This window comes from Coffea eugenioides, chromosome 2 (assembly GCF_003713205.1).
Source record: "Coffea eugenioides isolate CCC68of chromosome 2, Ceug_1.0, whole genome shotgun sequence".
NCBI lineage: Eukaryota > Viridiplantae > Streptophyta > Magnoliopsida > Gentianales > Rubiaceae > Coffea > Coffea eugenioides.
In genome coordinates this window covers 77,212,613-77,233,416 of record NC_040036.1, presented here as the reverse complement: position 1 = coordinate 77,233,416, position 20,804 = coordinate 77,212,613, and the positions used below count along the sequence as shown (strand labels likewise).

The 20,804-nt window shown below is 34.1% G+C and overlaps 2 protein-coding genes across 3 annotated transcripts; one reads left to right on the top strand and one right to left on the bottom strand.

Annotated features, from left to right (window-relative positions):
• The first annotated feature begins 4,866 nt into the window (after window positions 1-4,866).
• LOC113761021 (MADS-box protein SOC1) lies at window positions 4,867-15,295 on the top strand. 2 transcript variants are annotated; one of them, XM_027303819.1, is made up of 8 exons: window positions 4,868-5,189; window positions 5,411-5,600; window positions 13,477-13,558; window positions 13,688-13,749; window positions 13,852-13,951; window positions 14,042-14,083; window positions 14,555-14,596; window positions 14,863-15,295. In XM_027303819.1, exons 2-8 carry the CDS (start codon window positions 5,419-5,421, stop codon window positions 15,001-15,003), a joined length of 651 nt encoding a protein of 216 aa, XP_027159620.1. In that variant the 5' UTR covers window positions 4,868-5,189; window positions 5,411-5,418; the 3' UTR covers window positions 15,004-15,295. The 2 variants fall into 2 exon arrangements, with proteins under 2 accessions (XP_027159621.1, XP_027159620.1); XM_027303820.1 differs by lacking the exon at window positions 14,042-14,083 and having other exon boundaries at window positions 4,867-5,189.
• A 1,706-nt stretch (window positions 15,296-17,001) lies between these two features.
• On the bottom strand, window positions 17,002-20,548 carry LOC113760323 (probable fructokinase-7). Its single transcript, XM_027302876.1, has 7 exons — window positions 20,431-20,548; window positions 19,994-20,217; window positions 19,030-19,242; window positions 18,439-18,636; window positions 18,154-18,294; window positions 17,948-18,064; window positions 17,002-17,136 (listed from the first exon to the last, which is right to left on the bottom strand). The coding sequence occupies exons 1-7, from the start codon at window positions 20,546-20,548 to the stop codon at window positions 17,002-17,004; spliced, it is 1,146 nt and encodes a 381-aa protein (XP_027158677.1).
• Window positions 20,549-20,804: the final 256 nt, after the last annotated feature.

Sequence of the window (20,804 nt, the reverse complement as noted above, 5' to 3'; positions counted from 1 at the left end):
AAAAAGTTTTATATTAAATTCTTCAAACTTGCATTTGTTACCTTAGGTGAGCAATGACAGAAGCAGTACCGCGTTATGAATATCAAATTACTAGGCCAAGCTACTTTTTTCCCTATGTCACATAGATATGTTGCCCACTTCTGGGCTTCTTTAGCTGTAATGAATTGAGTTCCCTAATTGGTCTTTTTTTTTTTTTTTTAAGAAACGATAAATAATTTTATTAATAAACTAGGCTTTACAATATTTGAACAACGGCTCAATCAGCTATACAAAGTGTATCATGACACTTAAGGGGTAGCAAAAGTTCTCTCCTCGTCTTGGAGTTCCTTAATTGGTCACATGCTTTTAGGTAGTTCAGACCAGTCCAAAAGCTTATGGTTAGCCGCCTTAAAAATGATCTTATCTTCTTGGATTTAATAAAAATTCTAAAGATTCCAAAAGGTCCAATTGGCGTCCTCATTGTTTTTCTATTTTAGGAAAATAAAGCTATAGATGGAAAATTTTTTTCTTAAAAGTATTCACTTTTGACAGTGAAATGAAAAAAAAAAGACTTTGAGTAAGATGCATTTATTTATGTGCTACAATGGAGTAAAAGCATCGGAATGAATAAAAAAAAATGGAGCAAAACCAACCCACGGCTGTTCCGGCACCCAGGAACTCTAGAGAGTAGACAGTATAAATTTTGGATAAAATACAAAGAACCCTCATGTGGTTAATCAAGTGTACATGTTAGCTATCTATGGTTTGAAAACTTACATTTAAATCTTTTATGCTTTTAATTAAAATAAAATGCTAGTCCGTTTGGATTGCTATTTTTTAAAATTTTTTATAGAAAAATATATTATAACAATTTGATGTATTAATGTATACGAGTAAAAAGGTGATTAGAACATGTATTCATGAAAAATGTAAAAAGCGATAATAAAAGTTGTAATTGCTATTAAGATTATGTGTCTACTGTTGACTACCCTCTCCGTTCCCATTCCCATTCCCACTCCCTTTCCTGGCCAGCGACTCCCCAGATTTATAGTCTTGGCAAGTGGGGAAGAAAAACAAGAAGCTGCCAAATTCCACTTCTTCATAATCAGTATTATTCGTCTTCATCAAATAAAATCAATAACAAAAACCAAACTCATAAATGACTAGCCCACAAAAATCCTAACAGATTGCTATTTTCTGAATTTTTTATAAAAAAAATACTATAACAATTTGATATATTTGAAATAAAACGGTGATTTTAAAATTGTATTCACTTAAACGTATAAATTTTTTGAAAAAAATGACTCTCCAAACAAGGTCATGCAACAAAGAGAGTAGGAGAAGAGGTCGCAGCTTCCATCATGGTTTAGCCGTGATCTTAGGTTTAATTATGGAGAACTGTGGCTGCATATTCTTCTTGCTATTGGCTGAAGAATACTCTATTCTGTGGGATTCAAATTTCTGTACTCATCCATGGGGAGAGTTGAAGTTTGCCTGGATAAAAATATTTACGGTCGGGTTTAAGCCAATTCAAAGAGAAATTTCCTAAGAATATCTAGTGGCTATGAAGTGTTTGTTGGATTGTTGAGGAAGAAGAAAACATGTAGGATTTTCATTTTGACACCCAACGTTTCCCTATAACAATTTCAACCTCAGGAAAAATTGGTAAATTTATCATTATTCCATTTAAACAAAGTTTGACTATTCTTACTTTTTTTTTTTTTTTGTACCCTAACCTAGCTTAAGGAGAGAAGGAGCCAGTTGAAAAATTCTATCGATTGGAATCATTTGAAGTGACAGTCACAATTAAATGACAATTATACGATGGAAGATAAGATTTAATCCTTTACCTCTCACTGTCACAAAGTCTTGAATCTTGATGGTGCCCAGCAGTCTCTTGACTATTCCTACTTAAGTTTTAAATCTAATGGAAAAAACGACAGGTTCCTTTTTAAGTGGGGCTAAAGACTGAAAATGCAGGTTTCGGACCAACAGTAAGTCAACAAACCTTTTCATATCTTTCCCATCAAATTTCGACCTTCTCACATAACATGAGATTTTTTTTGAAGGACACTTAACATGAGAATATATTGGAAGCAAAACCTGGCAGCCATTAGTTGTAGAATATATGACTTTTGAAAGAACCGAATTTGATCCATGAATGTAATGGTTTCAGGGATTTCTAGTCCTTGGAAAGAATTTTTCAGCAACATTCTCTCAACGCATTTTTAATCATTTTTCTTTTTATCTCAACGCATCACATTGCAATCTATGATTACCTCGTGGCATAAGTATTCATGGTTTTGGTAAGAACCCCACAAGTAACGCGATGGTTTATTTTTGTTTCAGAAAAACCAAAATTAGAAAGTCCCATTATACGTTTAAATCTATTTCAAAACTTTTGGGCATTTTAGGAACGCATGATATATTATTCACAGAATACTTTTCTCGATTATTTTTTTTTATTTCACATATATCACGTAAAAAATATCACAGTGAATAATACCATTAAATTTTTTCAATTAACTTTCAATCCCAAATTGTGCTCATGCCCTGTTCAAATTTTCAAATGGGGTGAACATTTTAGAGCCAGGAAAAAGAAAAAAGGAAAAAAAAAGTCTAAAGCAATTAAGCTATAGCAAACAAACTACACCTAGAGTAATTGGTCACCAAGGAGAGTTTTTAACTCTTTTTAGGTGTAAATCGAATCCCTTGACCTGTATTATTGTCCAAGATTTCTTGAAAATTTCATCAGCGAGTACAAAAACACACATCTGGTCCGGTGGCGGTTCAATCCTCTCCGAATTCCCTATTGGCACTCTTGAATCCATCCTTTTTCCTTAATGTAGAGTAAATGTAAATGTAAAATAGAATTTATGGATAATATCAAAAGCCTCCATTGAGGTTTCTTACTATTTCACTTAGTTCCCTTGACATTTTAAAAATTATACTTACCTCCCTTGATTTGACACTTTGGTAACCAAACTTTAAAATAGAGTAGAAAATTTAATGAATATCCTAAAATGCCCTTATCTTACAAAGTTCAATTTGCTCTTCTAAACAAAAAGAATGTTAATTTATTCATGCCAATGTTTGTTATTTGATAATCAACTATAACAATAAATTTTTTGCTATAATAGGGTACATTTTATAATGCTTTATTGGCAATATAAATTCTTTTTACGATAGAGAAAAAAGTGCTAATTTGTTTCTTTTAAAGTTTATGGACTTTTTTTTGAATAAAAGTTTATGGACTAGTTTGTTGATGGAACTATCATAACTTAGTAGTAATTTTGGGCTATTTGTTTTTAATCATTGTTGACTAATTCTTGATTTTGATACAAAAAAAAGAGCTACAAAAAAATTGGATGATATTAAAAGTTATCAAAAAAATATTACTAGTTTAAAGTTTAATTTGGATAGATATTAGGGACAACATTGATAGCTATTCTATATTTCTAATGAATTATAAGATAAATGAATAAGAAGGAAAAACATAAAAAAAAAATTATAAAATCCATCCTTTGCAAAACATGATAACAAGAGAGTTTTATTAAAATTACTAAGGTTAATATTATCATTTTAAATGGACAAGAAAAGTAGGAGTAATTTTTGAAACCTTCTTATTAGAATAGTCAAAAACTCATTATTAGAAATTTTAGGAGAGGTTTCTATAATTATCCGTAGAATTTATCGTATTCCCCCCACCACCCCCCAAAAAAAAAAAAAAAAAAAAGAAGCTCTAGCACCAGTAGACTAGGAGTGGTAGCAATAGTCTGTCCATGTACAAGGGAAGGCTAAAACAGCAACAAAGGCAGGTGACAGGAGGACCACAGAGGTCCCCCATGTGAAGTGACCCGTGAGGTCTGTTTCTTAGTTGCTGACTTCTTGCCATGACAAGTTTGCTTAAAAATTATCAAAGCCTCATGCGCTTTCGAATTTTCATTGGTTGTTTGGACTACGTACTTGTCCTATGGACCTCGACATCTTGCTAACATTGTACGGACACCACAATTTAGTACTACTGCCCCCACTTCATCCCGGCTATACCATGCGTACTATTATATATCATGCCTTTTTTTTTTTTTTTAGTTTAACGGCACATCTAATCTAGTCTAACCTATTCCTACTCCTAAGGGGAGAGAAAACCTACTCTATGGGGTGGCCCAACTGAGCCGGAGGAAACCTGATGAAGACTGAACCACCATTAGACCAGACGGGTGCACCACACGCTCGTACTATTATATATCATGCCTACTAACGTAATACTTCTACTTTTTCTCTCTCTTTCACTTTTGATCTTCATTTACTAGCTAGTGTATTATTTTTGTTCATTTAGGCTTTTAGTTAAACAAAAAAAAAAAAGGGCAAAAAGAACTTTTGTTAGTACCTGTTATTATAAGTTCCTTTGCCTTTTTAAGAGGGCATTTTACCAACTTGGGGGTTTGAGACGGATGTTACTAAAACAAGCAAAGGATGAGGTTTTCTTCCAAAGATAAGATATACTTAATATAAGCATATAGAAGCAGTAGTATTATAACAACACTAACAAGCTTCCGTCTAACGACTGTCCAATCGATTTATCTAATTCGAACGAGTGTTTATTCAAAACTCGCTAATTGAGGGGTTAGATTTTTAAAAATATAAGATTAATTAAAAAAAGAGAATAAATTAAAAAAATAATAATTATGTGTGTCTACATATATATATATATATGTATCATAAATTATGTGAAATTTAAATATATTAAAATTGTTGAATGAATTGACCCCCGTTAAAAAAATCTCTTATAGTAATATAAATGATTTCTTTCTTTTTCAAAGGTGGGGTTGGAAGAATATAATAATTGGATAAGAGAAAGGAAAGAGAGGGTATATGAACGAGGAGGGAAACTAGCTAGTGAGAGAGTTTCAGTCTTCACAACTGTTACCCTTTCTATGATGGAATTTACCAAAAAAAGGCACTGAGAATCAATCAATCAATAACACCTACCCTCTTAAGCTTTTCTCGTTATCTAGTTTTTCTGGATTTTTGGCTCTCTCCTCATTCTTCTCTCTCACATGCTACAATTTTCCTTCTAAAAGAAGAAAAAGGAGTAGGCAAAGAAAAACAGGTACAGGTGAGACTTGAGGAGTTTGGTTTCTTCCCTTTTGTAGGCATATCTCCTCTTTGCCTACAGCCAAAAGGTTCTCTGGGTTTTTGCCAATTTTGTAAGCTCTCTTTGATTCTCACTGCCTATAATCTCTTGCTTTGATTCTCCTACAACTTCTCGGCCATTCTTGGAAACTTTATTCCATACATAATATCCTTTTGTTTCATCGTTTTCTATCGTCCAAAAAATACATTAATACACTATTACCACTTATCTTCTTCTTGCTTTGTTCTTCTTGTTTCTTGATCTGATAACCTCTTGGTTCTGTTTATTCACAAGGTGTAAAGATGGTGAGAGGGAAGACTCAGATGAGGCGTATAGAAAACGCCACAAGCAGGCAAGTGACCTTCTCCAAGAGGAGAAATGGCCTGCTGAAAAAGGCTTTCGAGCTTTCAGTTCTTTGTGATGCTGAAGTTGCACTTATCATCTTCTCTCCCAGAGGCAAGCTCTATGAATTTGGTAGTTCAAGGTAATTACCTCCTTTTTTTTTTTTTTTTTTTACCTTACTACTGTAGCTAGCGCAAATTGCTCTTCTCCTGAATTAAATTTTATTCTCCTCATTTTCAAGAAAGGGCCATTTTGGTTTTTTGTGCTTGTTTGATACCCGTCTTTACATTTGTCCCAATTCATGCAATATGTTAACTTTGTAACATGAATATGAGTATTTTCTCAGTAGGGCTCTCCATTTGTTTTATTCCTCAGGTTTCTTCGGATCTTATCTTGCTTAATTACCCAAACTTTTCCTTTTTCAATTCATCCGAGATAACTTCCTGGCACTTTTCCTTTGCAAATTGTCACATCACAAATAGATTTAGCTTTCTTTTGCACCTATATCTTGAGGGTCTCTCTTTTCTTGAATGTCAAGAGCTCAAAAGGAGTACAGGCTCGGCCCTTCTGTGGTTTGTTCTATATTTTTCTTTCCCAAATTTGCTGAAATGAAACTTCATTTTCATGCTATGCTCGTATCATTCCGTACAGGAGAACAGATACAGTATATAATCGTGCTTACATAGGAAACAGAAGAGAGAAAATTCAAGGTTGAATCTTGGCTGACAAAGTTCTCAACTTTGCGTCATGATTTAGCTGCAGAAAAATATGGCTGCGAGTACACATCTGAGCTTAAGGCTTTGCATCATTAGGCACAACTATGCACTATATAGAACGAGGATATATCTGGGCTTAAAGCTTTTCGCAATCAGGGTTGTATAATCCTATTAGAGCAAGCAATTTAATGATTGAAACCCACTAAGCAAAATTAACCAGACACACATGATGTTGAAAAGAAAGAAACCGACCTTGACAATCAACCAATTAGCAGCTTTGTGGAGTAAAGTTGACTAGAATTTCAAGGCCAAGTCTTGAAGCCAGTTGGCAAAGGAAGTAGCAATAGTCCTTGTTTGTTGTTGTTGCAATATTCGGTGTACTGCTTGAAACAGGCCATAACTTGAGCTGCACCCTCACCACCACCCCAACGGAATCTTTTGTGTAGAAAATATTTGTGCGGAGTTCAATCTATTATGTGCCTTGAGATAGTTTAGTACTTTTTATGAAATAAAATCTTGCAAATTAATCACAAGAATCCCTTCCTTTGATCTTCCCTTGTCTTTATGGCGTGCTTTTTCAAAGTACCCAATGAGATTGCCCATGTGCTCTTGTTGATGGTGTCATCCTTTTTCGAAGATTAGTGAGTATTTGTAGCCATTGCCTTGCTTCTAATGCTTGAATAAACTTTTATAGTTACCCCTATTCTCAAGCTATATGTTTTGCTAATCTTCTATGCTTATGCACGTGTCATTATCTTTATGGTTTGATTCCCCAATTTACACACTATTGTGCACTAATTGTTTCTTTGTGTGTGTGAAAAGAGCAGAAGAGTGGTCATATACACTATTGTGCTTGTTAAGTGGTTGAAAATTTGCAAGCATTAAAGTGGTAAAAGTGACTCACAAAATTACATGTATTTTATTTGCATAAAATATTAGGGTGACAGGACTCCCATCTAGAAGGAAAATTGGATGAGATCACTACTGCTATTGGTGCTAAACTGAATTAGGAGATTAGTAAAATGGTGAGGAAAATGTTGAGTGAAGGACTCATCATGAGAAGTCAGTCTTGGCATCAAAGGTGCTATGGTAGAATAAATCTAGAATCCCCGAAAAATATGGCTGGATCTTTTGCTACTGAAAATTCGTTCAAATCCTAATAATCAACTTCAACCAAAAGGCAAAAAAAAAAAAAAAAGGAAAAGTGGTATGGTTCTTTTATCTCAAACATGTCAGTCATTTATAAGATGGCCAAGTCTTGGTACTAAGCTTCTAAAGAATTGTCAAAGAAGAAATAACAGCCAAGGCTTTATAACAATTTGGGCCAGTCTTAATAAGTGTTTGCAAAATTCTTAGGCAGCATGCCTAGTACGCATCATAGGTTATGATTTAAGGAGCCAGGTTAATACAACTACTACGCTACTAGCTAATGGTATCTTCAAGAAATCTAAATACTATTTGTCCATTGTTTGGTTCAAATAAACACTATTTGTCCAAAATGATCCTAACTTTATGAAGCACAATCAATTGGTTTGCATCTTCTTGAGAAATAAATGCATGGATCTAGTGACTTTAGGGTTGCAAGATGAGTCAAACTACTCGATATTCAAATGGAGTTTGGCTTGGTAAAAGCTTGTTTGAGTTTGATTCGCTAATTAGTCAAGTTTGAGTTGAACAACTTTTTGTGTTCAATAACTTTTAAGGTCGATAAAAAAACTCATTCAAATTTGGTTCAACAACTAAATAAGCCAAAGTTAAACAAGATTTCAAACTCGTTAAATCAAACAAGTTTGAATACTAAAATGTTGGATTTGATTAAACTCGTTTATACTTGAATGACTCCAATAAAGCATTAAATGTTTAAAGTACAAAGAAAGATTCGTACAAAGGAAGGTCATCATTACTAATGTTTGAGGCATGAGTAAGCCCGAGTTCTCTTTTTTCCTTGTTCCTGGGGGAATTCAAGTTCCTATTTAAGAACAGAAGACATTGTAGATGTCCATGCACAAACAACCCTTACTTTAACTTATGGACTCGAATGAAGGAAACAAATCCTATTATAAGCATGCAAAACTCAGCTTTTAATTTTGTACTTTCAAAAGCACCTTTGTGTATGTGTTTGAGATCATTATATAAAATGCAAAGGACTCTTTTTCACTTGTTTTTACAATAGACTTGTAAATTTGTATGAGATTTCATTCAATCTTCTTCCTTTTTTTTTTTGAATTAAATTAAGCTTAGTTCGAAGGCCCTTAGGAATAAATGTATTCTATGTCATGATGTAATCTAGCTCTTGAATTTAAATGTTTATTCTGTGTTTATGTGAGATTGTTATACGTGCTTACAGTTCTAAAATCTCTTTAACTTATTCTTGAATTGAGGAGGCAAATTACAAACCATACGCATAGAGTCATCCTTTTTGTAAGATGGTGATATTCTAACTCAAGTGGATTAAGGTTACAACGAGATATTCTATCTCTGAGTACGAGAATTTGCCTTCATTGAATAGTTATGTGATTTTTGGTACTTTTATGGAAGGTCTAATTTCTTTTCCAATCAAATGACTACGGTATTTGGTTGATTTTGATATAATCTTTGATTCATGATATTTTATTTGTCCAACCACTTAAAATCCCTTACAAATGCTTCTTGACTCTCTATTAAGTGCCATTAGCTATTCATTTGAGTAAGATATGTTCTGGTTCCAAGAAATCATATTTTAATCAAGTCATTTTCCTTTTGGTAACCAAGCAGCATGTATGTAATTCAGACCCTTGTAGACTGAACTTTCAAATTATCATAAAAGTATTTGCTTTATTACCTTCTTCACTTAATTATCTTACTATATGATAAAGCGTAACTAAGGGTTTGGTGTTAACAAAAAATGTTTAATATTTACCCTTCCAAAAATACCTTTTCAACATTTATCATTATCTATCCACATCATTTACTATTATCTATTTACATCTTATTTGTAAAATCTCCCACTTCTACATAACTACCATTACAGAAGTGTCACTGCACTCCCGGATTAACTGATTAACTAATCCACTAATGGACATTGCATCACCTCCCAAAAATCTCCAACTTATTTTTTATTCTATATCTTTTTTATTATTTTCTTTTTTCTAAAATATGCACACACATAGTGCGTATCTCACGCACTAGTATAACCATGATAATAAAGTCAAGTGATAGCCTAAAAAAGGAAGGCAAAAAAAAACTCAAGTGATCTTGTAGAGGCATAACTTTAGGGAACTTACGACAAATCATCACGTGGAAAATGCATATAATATGTGAAAAAGAGATTTAGTTGATTGAATCAAGTTTTTTTAATTGCGTCAATAGTTTTTTTTTTCTTGAAGAGGGGGGCGAGATCTAAGAAGTGGGAAGGGGGAAGAGGGGATTTGAACCCAGAATTTCTAAATCATTAGGTCTCAACTTTATCCATTAAATTAAAGTCTTTTTGACATGCCAATAGTTGATTACCCCTGATTGCAAATTTCTCTAGAATATTACTCTCAGATATTAGATGTTCTGATAGTTCCCAACTTAGCTTTTACAAAGATTTTGTGATGGGTTTCTATTGAGAACTCGCTAGTACATTTAAAATATATTTAATTTTCCATTTAATTGTATGTATTCACATTTATTGCCACAAAACCTTTTTTTCACAAATACAATACAACTTGATCCCAATAGACATTAAAACACACAAACAACATCTGATGAAACTTGTTGAAATAATGGACAAGCGAATTGACTTCAATATAATACAAATTGGCATACATCAAATACATGTATTATCTAAGATCTCAATGTTCACTGAACTTCTTTGATGACATGTATAGTTATGAAAAAGATCAGATAGCCTGACATGCAAACAAGAAACTTAAGAATTCAATTCATCACGTTAGAATTGTCCCAAAAAAAGAAAAACGTCAACCCTTTAGGTCTTAACTTCACGGAATGAGCAACAAGCATTCCAAACTACAAAAGTGGATATTACTCTATACTCACGCAGACTCTATTATATGTGCATTAGCCCCAAGTTTAAACTTGTAAGAAAGTACCTGACATGCCTACAAGTCCATGGCCTCAAGTATGGTTTTGAGTCTTAAATGTTGACCAGACCATGTGCATAACACATTAATCACATTGTTGGATCATGAATTCTTTTTAATAGTAGAACAGAAGTTTAATAACTCTCTAAAAGGATTATTAGTGTTAAAATTTCTAGCTATTTACATGATATGTAGGGATGGCAGCGGGCAGGGTAAAATGTGACTGATGGTTAATCCGATCGATGGATAATTCGTTAGAGTTTGGTATTGATGAGTAATTATTGTGGGTAACCTGATAAGATTGTAAAAAAAAATCCTAAAAACTCGATTCTCGATTCTCGATTCTCGATACCCGATATATATATATATATATATATATATAATAATTGATACCTCTGTAGAAGTTGTTTCTTCTCTTTAGTTTGTATTTATTTGGGACACATATTTGTCTTGTAGATTGTTAACTGTCATGTTTTATGTACAATTCCTTGTACATGTTTAGAAGATTGTTATATTTATCCTTCATAAGATGATGATTTCTCTATGGCTCTACCCAAGTTTAAAATTCAATGCAGTATTGATTTAACATGATATGCATTAATTTTAGTTTGATTTAAAGTTAATTCCTTTTTTTGAACTATTCAGATTAGCAGGTAGAGGGTACTATATAGTTAATCTAAACTTGAAATGAAAGGATTTGGTAATGAGAGTTAAAACCCGTAGGATTACCTGATAGGGGTTGATAAAAGATTTAAATATGCGCATTAGGATTTGATAAGAGAAATTTTTGAGGGTATCGGATCCGTTGCCGTCCCTAATGACATGTATGTTGTCATATACAAAGTAAGAGATATTGAATACGTTTCAGTTGGGTAGAGGGTACCATATAATTAATCTGAACTCGAAGCGAAAGGGTTTGATAATGAGAGTTAAAACCCATAAGATTACCCGATAGGGTTTGATAAAAGATTTAAATATGTAGGTTGGAGTTTGGTAAGAGGGAACTTTCGAGGGTATTCAACCCACTGCCATCCCTAATGACCTGTATGTTGGCGTATACAAAGTAAGAGCTATTGAATATGTTTCCGTCGTTACATTTTACTATCCTCAGAATGGTTGGTACGAGTCAACTGGTCTTAAATAGATAGCTGGTACAAAAAGATGAAATTTTAAGGAGAGTTATGCAATAAGTTCATATATTGAGTTTCAAGAGAAGAAAGATGAAATTTTATCATGACACTGATCATATATAGAAAGAAATTTCATGAGTTGATTACTTTGTGTCTTAGTTTCCATAATAATTCAAAAAGCTTAAATAATTTAGACAACTCTTATTAGTTCAAATGTTGAAGTCCACAAGATTTTAGGCCAATTAAAGATTCTTGGATTTACTTGAGAAAGAGGATTCACCTTCCAACACCCCAAAAAAAAACAACAAAAAAACACCTTTCAAAACAAAAAATCCCAAAAAGGGAAAAAAAAGCCACTAAAGGGGGTACTGGGGTAGTTTGCAGATTTAAATATAAGAAGCTCAGAAAATTTTGAACTTTGACAATAGAATACAATGTTTAAGTTCCTTTTCTCCTTAAAATGGTTGTTGGTATATTAAATCAAGATTCAAAATTACAAATTTTCATATTATTATTTAGTAGTATTTTAGTCAAGTTACCGTTTTAGTAATTCTATTAAAGTCAAGTTATGATAGTTTTATTGTTTAAGAATTAGTATTTTATTAGAAAATTTCTTATAGTTGTAAGACGTGTTTATTAAGTCATTTAATTTATAAATAGGGAGTCATATTATTATGTTTAGTTGGGAAGAGTGAAGGAATGCGAGTCTTGTTCTTATGATATGATTAAAAGATATATTGCTGGTATTATTCCTTTTCTCCCATACATATTTTTATGTGTGTGAATTGCCTCTCCTCATATTGATTTTGTCAAATATGTCTCCTATATATTTTTTTGGGTTCTATATTTGGTATCAGCACCTTAGGTTCAAGAAATTGATTTTGGGGTGCCTGTAGACATTGAAGATGACTCGATTATGAGGGTTAATTGTGGGTGTTTTTCGCTGTTAGATTGCAAAGAAATTAGTTGATCAAGTTAGACCACAAGGTTGGCCATGGAGTGTCTAGTTTGTGAGGATTGGACCATAAGATTGGTTCAAGAATTATCAGATTGATTGAGAATGTTATGATATCCTGTCTGTTGAATTGTGATTGTGAAAATCACAAAGTGAATTGTCAATGACATCAAATTGGGCGATGAAAAAAGTCTATCCGGAAGCGCGGATTATTTTCGCAAGTGAAAAATAAGTTGAGCGACGAGATAAATATGTGCAAGTGAGTGGGATATTGCAACAGCAAAAATCAAGAGAGGTTATTGGCCACATGTAGCTAGCGGTAACATGTACTTAGAGACCACATGGTAACATATACTTGGCGGCAGTTTAGTGATATGTAGCTAGAACAATCACCAAGAAAAGGAGATAAACATAAGTAGTTAAAAATGTAGACACACTGCTTGAGAAAATACAAAGTGTGGTGATTTAAGAAAGCAATGGTGGAGGTTTCCGGAAACATAAATTTAGAAATCAGGCAGAGTTAAAAACTTAAAGAGTATGAACTGATGCCTTTTGAAGAATGATGCAATGTGCCATATGAAGTGCTTGCTAGGTAGTTTACCATGTTAATGCGAATAACTTAGTTTACAAAAATGCATATATGAACTAGCAAACCCATCCCCCATAAAAACTATAAAAAGGAATCAAGTAGCTAATAGTGCACGTACATCCTGCATAAAATAAATCTCCCCATTTAGTTCATGAGTAGAAAAATCATCAAAGAACTAATTTTGGCTTGTGAAACAGTGGGATTGTTACTATAAGCTATAAAGTATGTTAATAGCAAGCTAAATGAATACAAACATAGCATACTATAGTGCAATGCTAGAGACCGAGAGTCAGGGTTCACCAATCACAAAGGAGCTTTGGGTACAACCCGGTTGTTGATTTCGTCCTTTTTGTGTCCCTCTCCTCTAGAGAGTGGTATTGTGACTTCAGGTTTTTATGCTTGATGATCTACTCTTCTTGACATGTGATAGAACAACTTAATGCCTTAATCTGCGCTTTCAGAGAACGTGAGATCTGATAACCGTGTCCCTTCATTTCATATGCATTAATGGGGGTAAAGGATAAGTACTAATTGCATTTACGCTGGAATATGCACAATTTTTAGCATGAAGGAGATAATAGAACGCTATCAGAAGCATGCAAAAGATGTTCGAGCTAACAACCCCTCAGCAGAACAGAATATGCAGGTCTGTCTCTCCTCGGTACTTTCAGTTGAATCGAGATTTAGCATGCATGAAGCTGCTGTATGTCAATGCAACTTTGATTCACACCTTGAGAACAAACTTGTTGATTGTACCTTTTCTTTTATATTGAAGCAACTGAAACAGGAAACTGCAAGCATGGTGAAGAAGATAGAGCTCCTTGAAGCTTCCAAAAGGTTTTATTAGCCTAATCTGAAATTATCGTGGGAACTCTTGCTTAGTCATTCACCTGGTTTATAGAAAGTTGGCCTTTACCAGTGAACGTTAAAATGCTGTAGGAAACTTTTGGGGGAAGGCTTAGTTTCGTGCACGGTTGAGGAACTGCAGCAGTTGGAGCGCCAATTAGAACGAAGTGTGAACTGCATTCGAGCAAGAAAGGTCTTTCTTATTAAAACAAGATACTTCAGACTGCTCTTGAGAAAATATGATATACAGAATCTGACATTTTTAATTCTTGTGCACATTCAGATGCAAGTGTTCCAGGAACAAATTGAAAAATTAAAAGAAAAGGTAGACATGGCTGAAGTTTTTTCTATTTGAGATTTCCATTCTACATTTGGGTTTTTGGCAGAAGAATAATATAATTATTGAAATGGTCCCTAAAGGTTTTATTGAATCTCATCTTTGGTACTCAATGTTTAAAACAACGTAATTCAGTCTCTCAAGTGCTACGAGTAGATGCAAAACAATTCCTTGGATCATTTACATCTCTATTTTCCTTCAATCGTTGTTGGCTAAAGAGCAAAACAATGGTGTTGGGAAAATGGCTTAAAAGCTTCTGGAAAAGAAGTAGAAATGCCAAAACCAAAAACAACCCTGGGTAAAGCATCTATTCAGATTTTCAAATGACAGATCCTATTTTGTAGTCAACGCCAACCTATATGTCCACTTGTTATATGGATTTTTATTATACGTACATCTGTGGATGTAGTGTACTCACTTTTGCATCTGTAACGCCTTTCTTTGTTCTTTATCATCCAGGAAAAAGTCCTGGAAGCTGAAAATGACAAGTTATTGGAGAAGGTCAGTTCCTTTTCTTATTTCGTTTAGTACGTGGCTTATCTTGCTGGGTCTGGACATGTTTCTCTTTTCTGATCTGAGGATATATTCTGTAAATTTCTGTATACAAATCAACCAAACAGCTGGGACTCCAGTCTCTTGTAATGTTTCAGGAAATTTTCCTACAGCTAAAACTGAAAGGGCCGCCGTTCAAATAACTGATCTTCGCATTTGTTTTTTTTTTTTTTTTTCTCTTTTTTTTTTTTTCCGTGTGCGTGTTTTTTAATTAGTGTGGAGCAGAGCCTCCACAGACATCAAAAGAGAACACAGAGATTGTGCCTTGTACAGAGAGTAGCGAAGTTTCAGATGTGGAGACTGGGCTATTTATTGGACCACCGGAGAGAAGAAATAAGCTAGTGTTGAAGAACTGACGACCTAGCCAGATGAAGACTCTTCTCTGCAGCGAGCTGACTGCTTATTATGACGATTGTTTCAATGTCAAATATGAAATAGCCTATAGCTGCTAGACTGTGGAAAGCAAGAATCGGAGAGCATTATTACGCCTCAAGAGTGATAAACGAACCTGTGATTGCATTATTGTTGTTAGTTTTATTAATTTTGGCATCGTATTCCCAATGGAATACGATCAAGAAAATCTTTCATAGGGTCTACCCTGAGGTATATTAATATATCTATTTCGCCACTGAATGGGCTTTAAAATTTTCTCTTTTCTTCTTTGTGAATTTAAGAGCTGGTTGACTGAAGAATCCATGTACATTCAACGAAGAAAAGTTTTAGTTAAGGGGTTATTTCGCGAAGTCAACTGATTAAGGGTGTGTTTGATATAACTGAAGTTTGAAAACTAAATTCGAAATTCGAAATGTTAAGTTATTGAATTGTCAAGTATTAATACATTTGAGTGTATATCACATTTAGTGATAAGTAAATAGTTATTATTTATTTTTTAGACCAAACTTTATTTAGAAAATTCAGTAGTGTCACTTAACTAATTCAGATTTTTTGCTTATCAAACGCGTCTGAACATATTAAGATTTAAATTTATTAAATTAAAATATTGAATTTGATTAGCAAACGGATCTAAGAAAGTAAAAAGTAGAGATGTATATGGTTGATGGCATTTACAAGTTTGGTCGTTTAGGTGTTTTGGCTTTGCTGTGGGACATGGCTTGGCTTTTGGTTAGAAAATAAGGTGTTACTGTATAGAGTTCTGCTAAACCAAAATTTTTTTTTAAAAAAAAGAGAAAAAAAGGGTAAATTACATGTAACCCTTTTGTTGTTTCATTTATTGTCACATGATCTCCTTAACGTTTCAAAATATCGACTTTATCCTTTATGATTTTGTGTAAAGCAGAAATTTGATGGAAAATAACCTATGTAATGTGGTTAGTTGAAATACCAATAGTGCTTACTTAAATGCTAAATTCATTGATGGTTTAATCACCTTGTATAAAAGTATAGAGAGATTACGTGGATAAGTACAAAAATTACATGGGGAATAAAGTGAATATTTATACAAATCATAAAGGAATTATGTGGATATTAAAATTTTATCACACATGCTTTTAAAGCGCGTTTAGTATTAACATCATAACTGATTGTGCATTCTCTCTATTTTTCACTTTACATAAAACTACAGGAGAGTTATATGGCTATTTTACAACCTTAGGGAGGTCATCTAACATTAAGTAAAATCATAAGGGGGTAATGAGTAATTTACCCAAAAAAAAGGTTTGTTTGGACACATGATTATTTAGAAAAAAAAAAATATTTTACTTGTACCATAAACACATTTGCCAATCACTTTTTTTTTTTTTTTTAATCTTCTCAACCATCTTTTTATTTCACATACATTATATCACAAAAATCATCTATCTAAAAAAAAAATAATAGATTTTAAGTGGTTTTTTTTTGTCCCTTCTTCTCTACTAGCCTATATATCCAATGTTTATCCTTAAAAAAGTTAAACCAAAAAAGGAAAAAAAATTAAAAGAGTGCATTTCCAAGAGAGAGAGAGAGAGAGAGAGAGAGAGAGTGGAGTATTGGTTTTAGTCTTTTTGGCGGGACCTTTGCAAAGAGGTAATTAGCATACATTAAGATAAGTATCAAACTTAGAGCACCTTTGTAAAATGCAAGATCTTCCAAAATGAAGCATAAAATAATGCAGCAGAAAATGCAAGTCTACTATTGGCTTCATTTCATACCAAAAGTTAAAAAGTGGATTCAAGTAGTTTGCTTCATTACATACCAAAGTAGATAGTATTATATGGGGACCTCAAATCATGCAGCAATTTGGTTCATAAGAAGGAAAGACGGACAAAATTTTGACATAAAAAAAAAAGCCTAAATTTTGTGAGATGTGGCTGCTGCATCAGAATATAGAAATAGAACTTGGAACTGAGGGGTTTCCATCAGGCAGTAGCAGCATCCAAAATCTTGAAGACTGCTTCTTTAGTTGGGAGCGCTGGGATTGCTCCTTTCTCAGTCACAGTAATTGCACCACAGCCGTTGGCAAACAAAAGGGCCTCTTGTAATTTCTTCTCATCCTGCAGCCAAAAAGGAAAAAACAAAAATTAAGAACTAGTGTCTATGCACCATGGGGTACATTACAATTTGAACATTCTTCAAAAAGAAGAAGCAGAAGGGTTCTGTTCAGTGAAACAATTTGGCCATTTTGACGAGGTTCATATGTGAGATTTCCCTCTTAATTAGTTATTGCTCCAAATAAATCTAAATTACATTATTGCAAAAATAGAGAAAAAATCAAAATCAAAGATTTGATAACACTTAATGGTCTATGTTTTTTATAACTATGTGTAAGGTTCAGATTGCATCTTGTACATCATTTTTCACACTGTGTGTTGGATTTATAAAATTTTATTGCACAGTTACACGTTATTGAAAGTGAATTATACTGTGTGCATACAAAGTTATATTTTGTGCATTTTGCATAAAATCGGCCCGAACGGTTTTCTGACAACCATTCGGCCTATGTCCACACGTCTTGATGAGAATCATCAATTGGTACTCCTTTGAGGCATATGTAGTTGAAAAGGGAAACTGTATGTTTCAAAATCACTTTTTCATGGCCAGCCAACTTATTTTTTCTATTGGATCGCTTGATAGGTACAGCTTTTGCAAACAATTTGATATAATTGGTTTCGATTCTTTATATATGTTATTTGATCATATATATTTTTCTGTTTTCTTTATATATTTACTTTTCTGGATAGGCAACCACACTTCTGATCCTATGTTACTTGATAAAAATCTGATGTTTGTCCAAATCATTGTCCAGATTTTCTTCTTCTAGCCTGATTTAGCAAGTGAGGTTGTAGAAAATACTGCTTTATTTACCTTGTACAAATCAGGGTCTGTAGCCAAACTGTTCAACAATCCGCCAACAAAAGCATCCCCTGCACCAGTTGTGTCAACTGCCTGGACTTTTACACCATGAACTCTTCCATGAAATTCCTGCATAAAGATTTTGAATAATCTTTTGCACGTGATTTATATGCATATTTTCATTTCACCAAGATATCCGAGGTTAATCTAAGGCCAACCTTGGTGTAGTATCGGCAGCCTTCTGGCCCTTCAGTAACAAGCAAAAGCTTAAGATTTGGATGGTAAAGCTTTTTAAACACCACATTGTCATCGTAAGCATCATCTCCTCCAGTCAAGAATGTGATTTCTTCCTCACTTATCTGAAATTCACTCGCGACGCCAAAATGGATGCAGAAATCAAATTAGCATTCCTCCATATATAATGAGCATGACTAGTAGTACTTAAAATAATTAATAGTGTATTTCTTGAGTCTAAAATCTTGGTAGACATGGGATAGGAGTACCTTAATAACATCAGCTTGATCCCATATGCTCATGATGCCTTGTCTAGCAGCCTCAGCTGATGGCCATAGGGGCAACCTAAGATTTGGGTCATAAGAGAGAATGCAACCTGCCTCTTTGGCTACTTTCAAAGCTGCAAGATGAGTTGATCTACATGGTTCCTCAATCAAACTGATCGAGCCGTAGTGAAAAATGCAGGACTGCAAAGAACAAAAGTGTATCAGTGTGTTTGGATTGAAGATTATTTCGAAAAAAAATTCAGAATAATTCAGTAACACTTTTTATGACGTGACGTATGTAAGATAAAAAAATGACTAAAAATATAAAAAGGTGATGGGAAAACGTATCTATGATGCCACAAAAACAAAAAAGTGTATCCAACGTAATTGAGTATCCACCAGCTATGATCACTTGCGGAACTGAAAATCTTTAGATGTAGTTGCCCAGATGAGCACATCAGACTTGAATTTCTTTAACGATTTGAAAACAGTTAGGATTATTCTCAGGCTCCGAATGGAAAGAAACAATTAGTTCAGAAATAGCCCTGTTCTGATTTCTAGATAATTAAGCAGCCAGCCTGATTTATATGTTACCTTTCTGATGAGATCTTTGTCGAGTTCTGCTTCAGTGAGAAGCATGTCAGCGCTTGGATTGCGGAAGAACATGAATTCCCGCTCGCCATCAGCCCTTAAGGTGACAAAGGCCAACGCAGTTCTTGCGTGTGAGTCGAATCTCATGCCAGAGTTGTCCACATTATTCTCCTTCAGAATATTAGACAGCATATAACCAAATTCGTCTTGCCCCACCTGAACATGTATTGTTAATTTGTTACCACCACAGGTCCAATACCTCAGAGCTGTTAAACAGTTCATGACAGTCGAACTTTCTGGAGAAATTTGCAGCAGATATTCTTGCTGATGCTAAAGTAACGAGGCAATGATCTAAGGACTCAACAGTTTGATGGAGATTTGATTGATCTATTGACTTGACCCCATGTCATTTTGCTTATTAGTTTGTAAAATTCCTATCTGACAAGGAAAGATAATGACAATTCTGCAAACATACAAGATGTTTAAATAACGAGATGGATTATTTTCAATTAAGACCTTTAAACCATGAAAATGCAACAATACAGCCTTCTTCTAATACTGAGATTTCCTTATTAACCCTCTGAGGTATAACAGTGCGTCAATGAAGCCCCCTTAAACATTCAAGCTATTGCTTTGCAATCCCTCAAATGAAATTTCCCCGGTTCCATTGCTACCGCAGGCCGATCACCGGATTAGATAGATATGCTTTCAACATAATATAGGTCATGGAAAAGATTTCGAAGACCCCACCAAAGTACGAAAGCCAGGATCCTTAGGAAAATCGAATTCCTATTAGAAGATATTTGAATGCCTCACACTGTCACACATAGCAATTCTAATGCATCTAAGCAAAAAAGCAAACAATACTAGGAAAAAAAAAAAAGCTAACACATGAGGAGCCAGTTGGCAATAAAGTAAAAATTTCAAGAACTTTTAGTGATAAAAGTATTGGAGCTGCTTGTGGAACCTTGCCAATGAAAGCAGAGGAGCCTCCAAGCCTTGCAATTCCCACAGCAACATTAGCAGGAGCCCCACCTGGAGCTTTCTTGAAACCTGGTGCTTCAGCCAGTGAGACTCCAGAAACTGTTGGCACAAAATCAATCAACAGTTCCCCAAAGCATGCCACCAGCCCGGGCGACTTGACTGGTGCCCCTGAGCACGATTTTGGTGTATCACCAGTCTTTGGTGAACCTGATAAAATTAAAACCACAACATATTCACATTTTAATGAAGAGATTAATTAATATCATTCTTGACAAGCCTCAACTTTTACCCTTTGCATGTCACCAGAATCTTGTACATTTTGTCACACCATATTTCACTTATGCATCGCAAAATTTAATAACTGTCTCGCGAAATTATGATAGGCAAAGAAATGAAGAGGGAATTATCAGTAGTACCCACCTTTAATCAATTTATCAGAGGAAGAGCTCCTGGAAAATTTGAAGCTGCGCCTCATGGACCGATCCAGGCGCACCGGGAAACAACATCCCGGTTTCATCTCCTTGTTAGATCGATCCATTATGGCAACAGCAGCAGCAAAAGAAGAGGGAAAATACAGAAACTGGATATGATGCTTACATTCAATGTTACAAAAAAATTTACCAAAAAAATGAGATTAAAATGAGAAAATGGCGCAGAATTCGTCATATTAATTGGGGTGCTAGGTTGACTGGTTTCAGATAGTAGCCTACTATGTCGGGAATCTTGGGGTTCTCCTGGCACTGTTTTTGCTTCTTTTTTTTTTTCCCTACCATATCATTTGGTTTCTTGGGCGC

Coding starts and splice junctions, on each gene's coding strand:
- LOC113761021 (XM_027303819.1), top strand. CDS start 5,419: ATGGTGAGAGGGAAGACTCAGATGAGGCGTATAGAAAACGCCACAAGC. Junction 13,750..13,851: donor CTCCTTGAAGCTTCCAAAAG/GTTTTATTAGCC, acceptor AAAATGCTGTAG/GAAACTTTTGGGGGAAGGCT. Junction 13,952..14,041: donor ACTGCATTCGAGCAAGAAAG/GTCTTTCTTATT, acceptor GTGCACATTCAG/ATGCAAGTGTTCCAGGAACA.
- LOC113760323 (XM_027302876.1), bottom strand. CDS start 20,548: ATGGATCGATCTAACAAGGAGATGAAACCGGGATGTTGTTTCCCGGTG. Junction 18,637..19,029: donor ACAAAGATCTCATCAGAAAG/GTAACATATAAA, acceptor TGTTCTTTGCAG/TCCTGCATTTTTCACTACGG. Junction 18,295..18,438: donor ATCAAGCTGATGTTATTAAG/GTACTCCTATCC, acceptor AGTGAATTTCAG/ATAAGTGAGGAAGAAATCAC.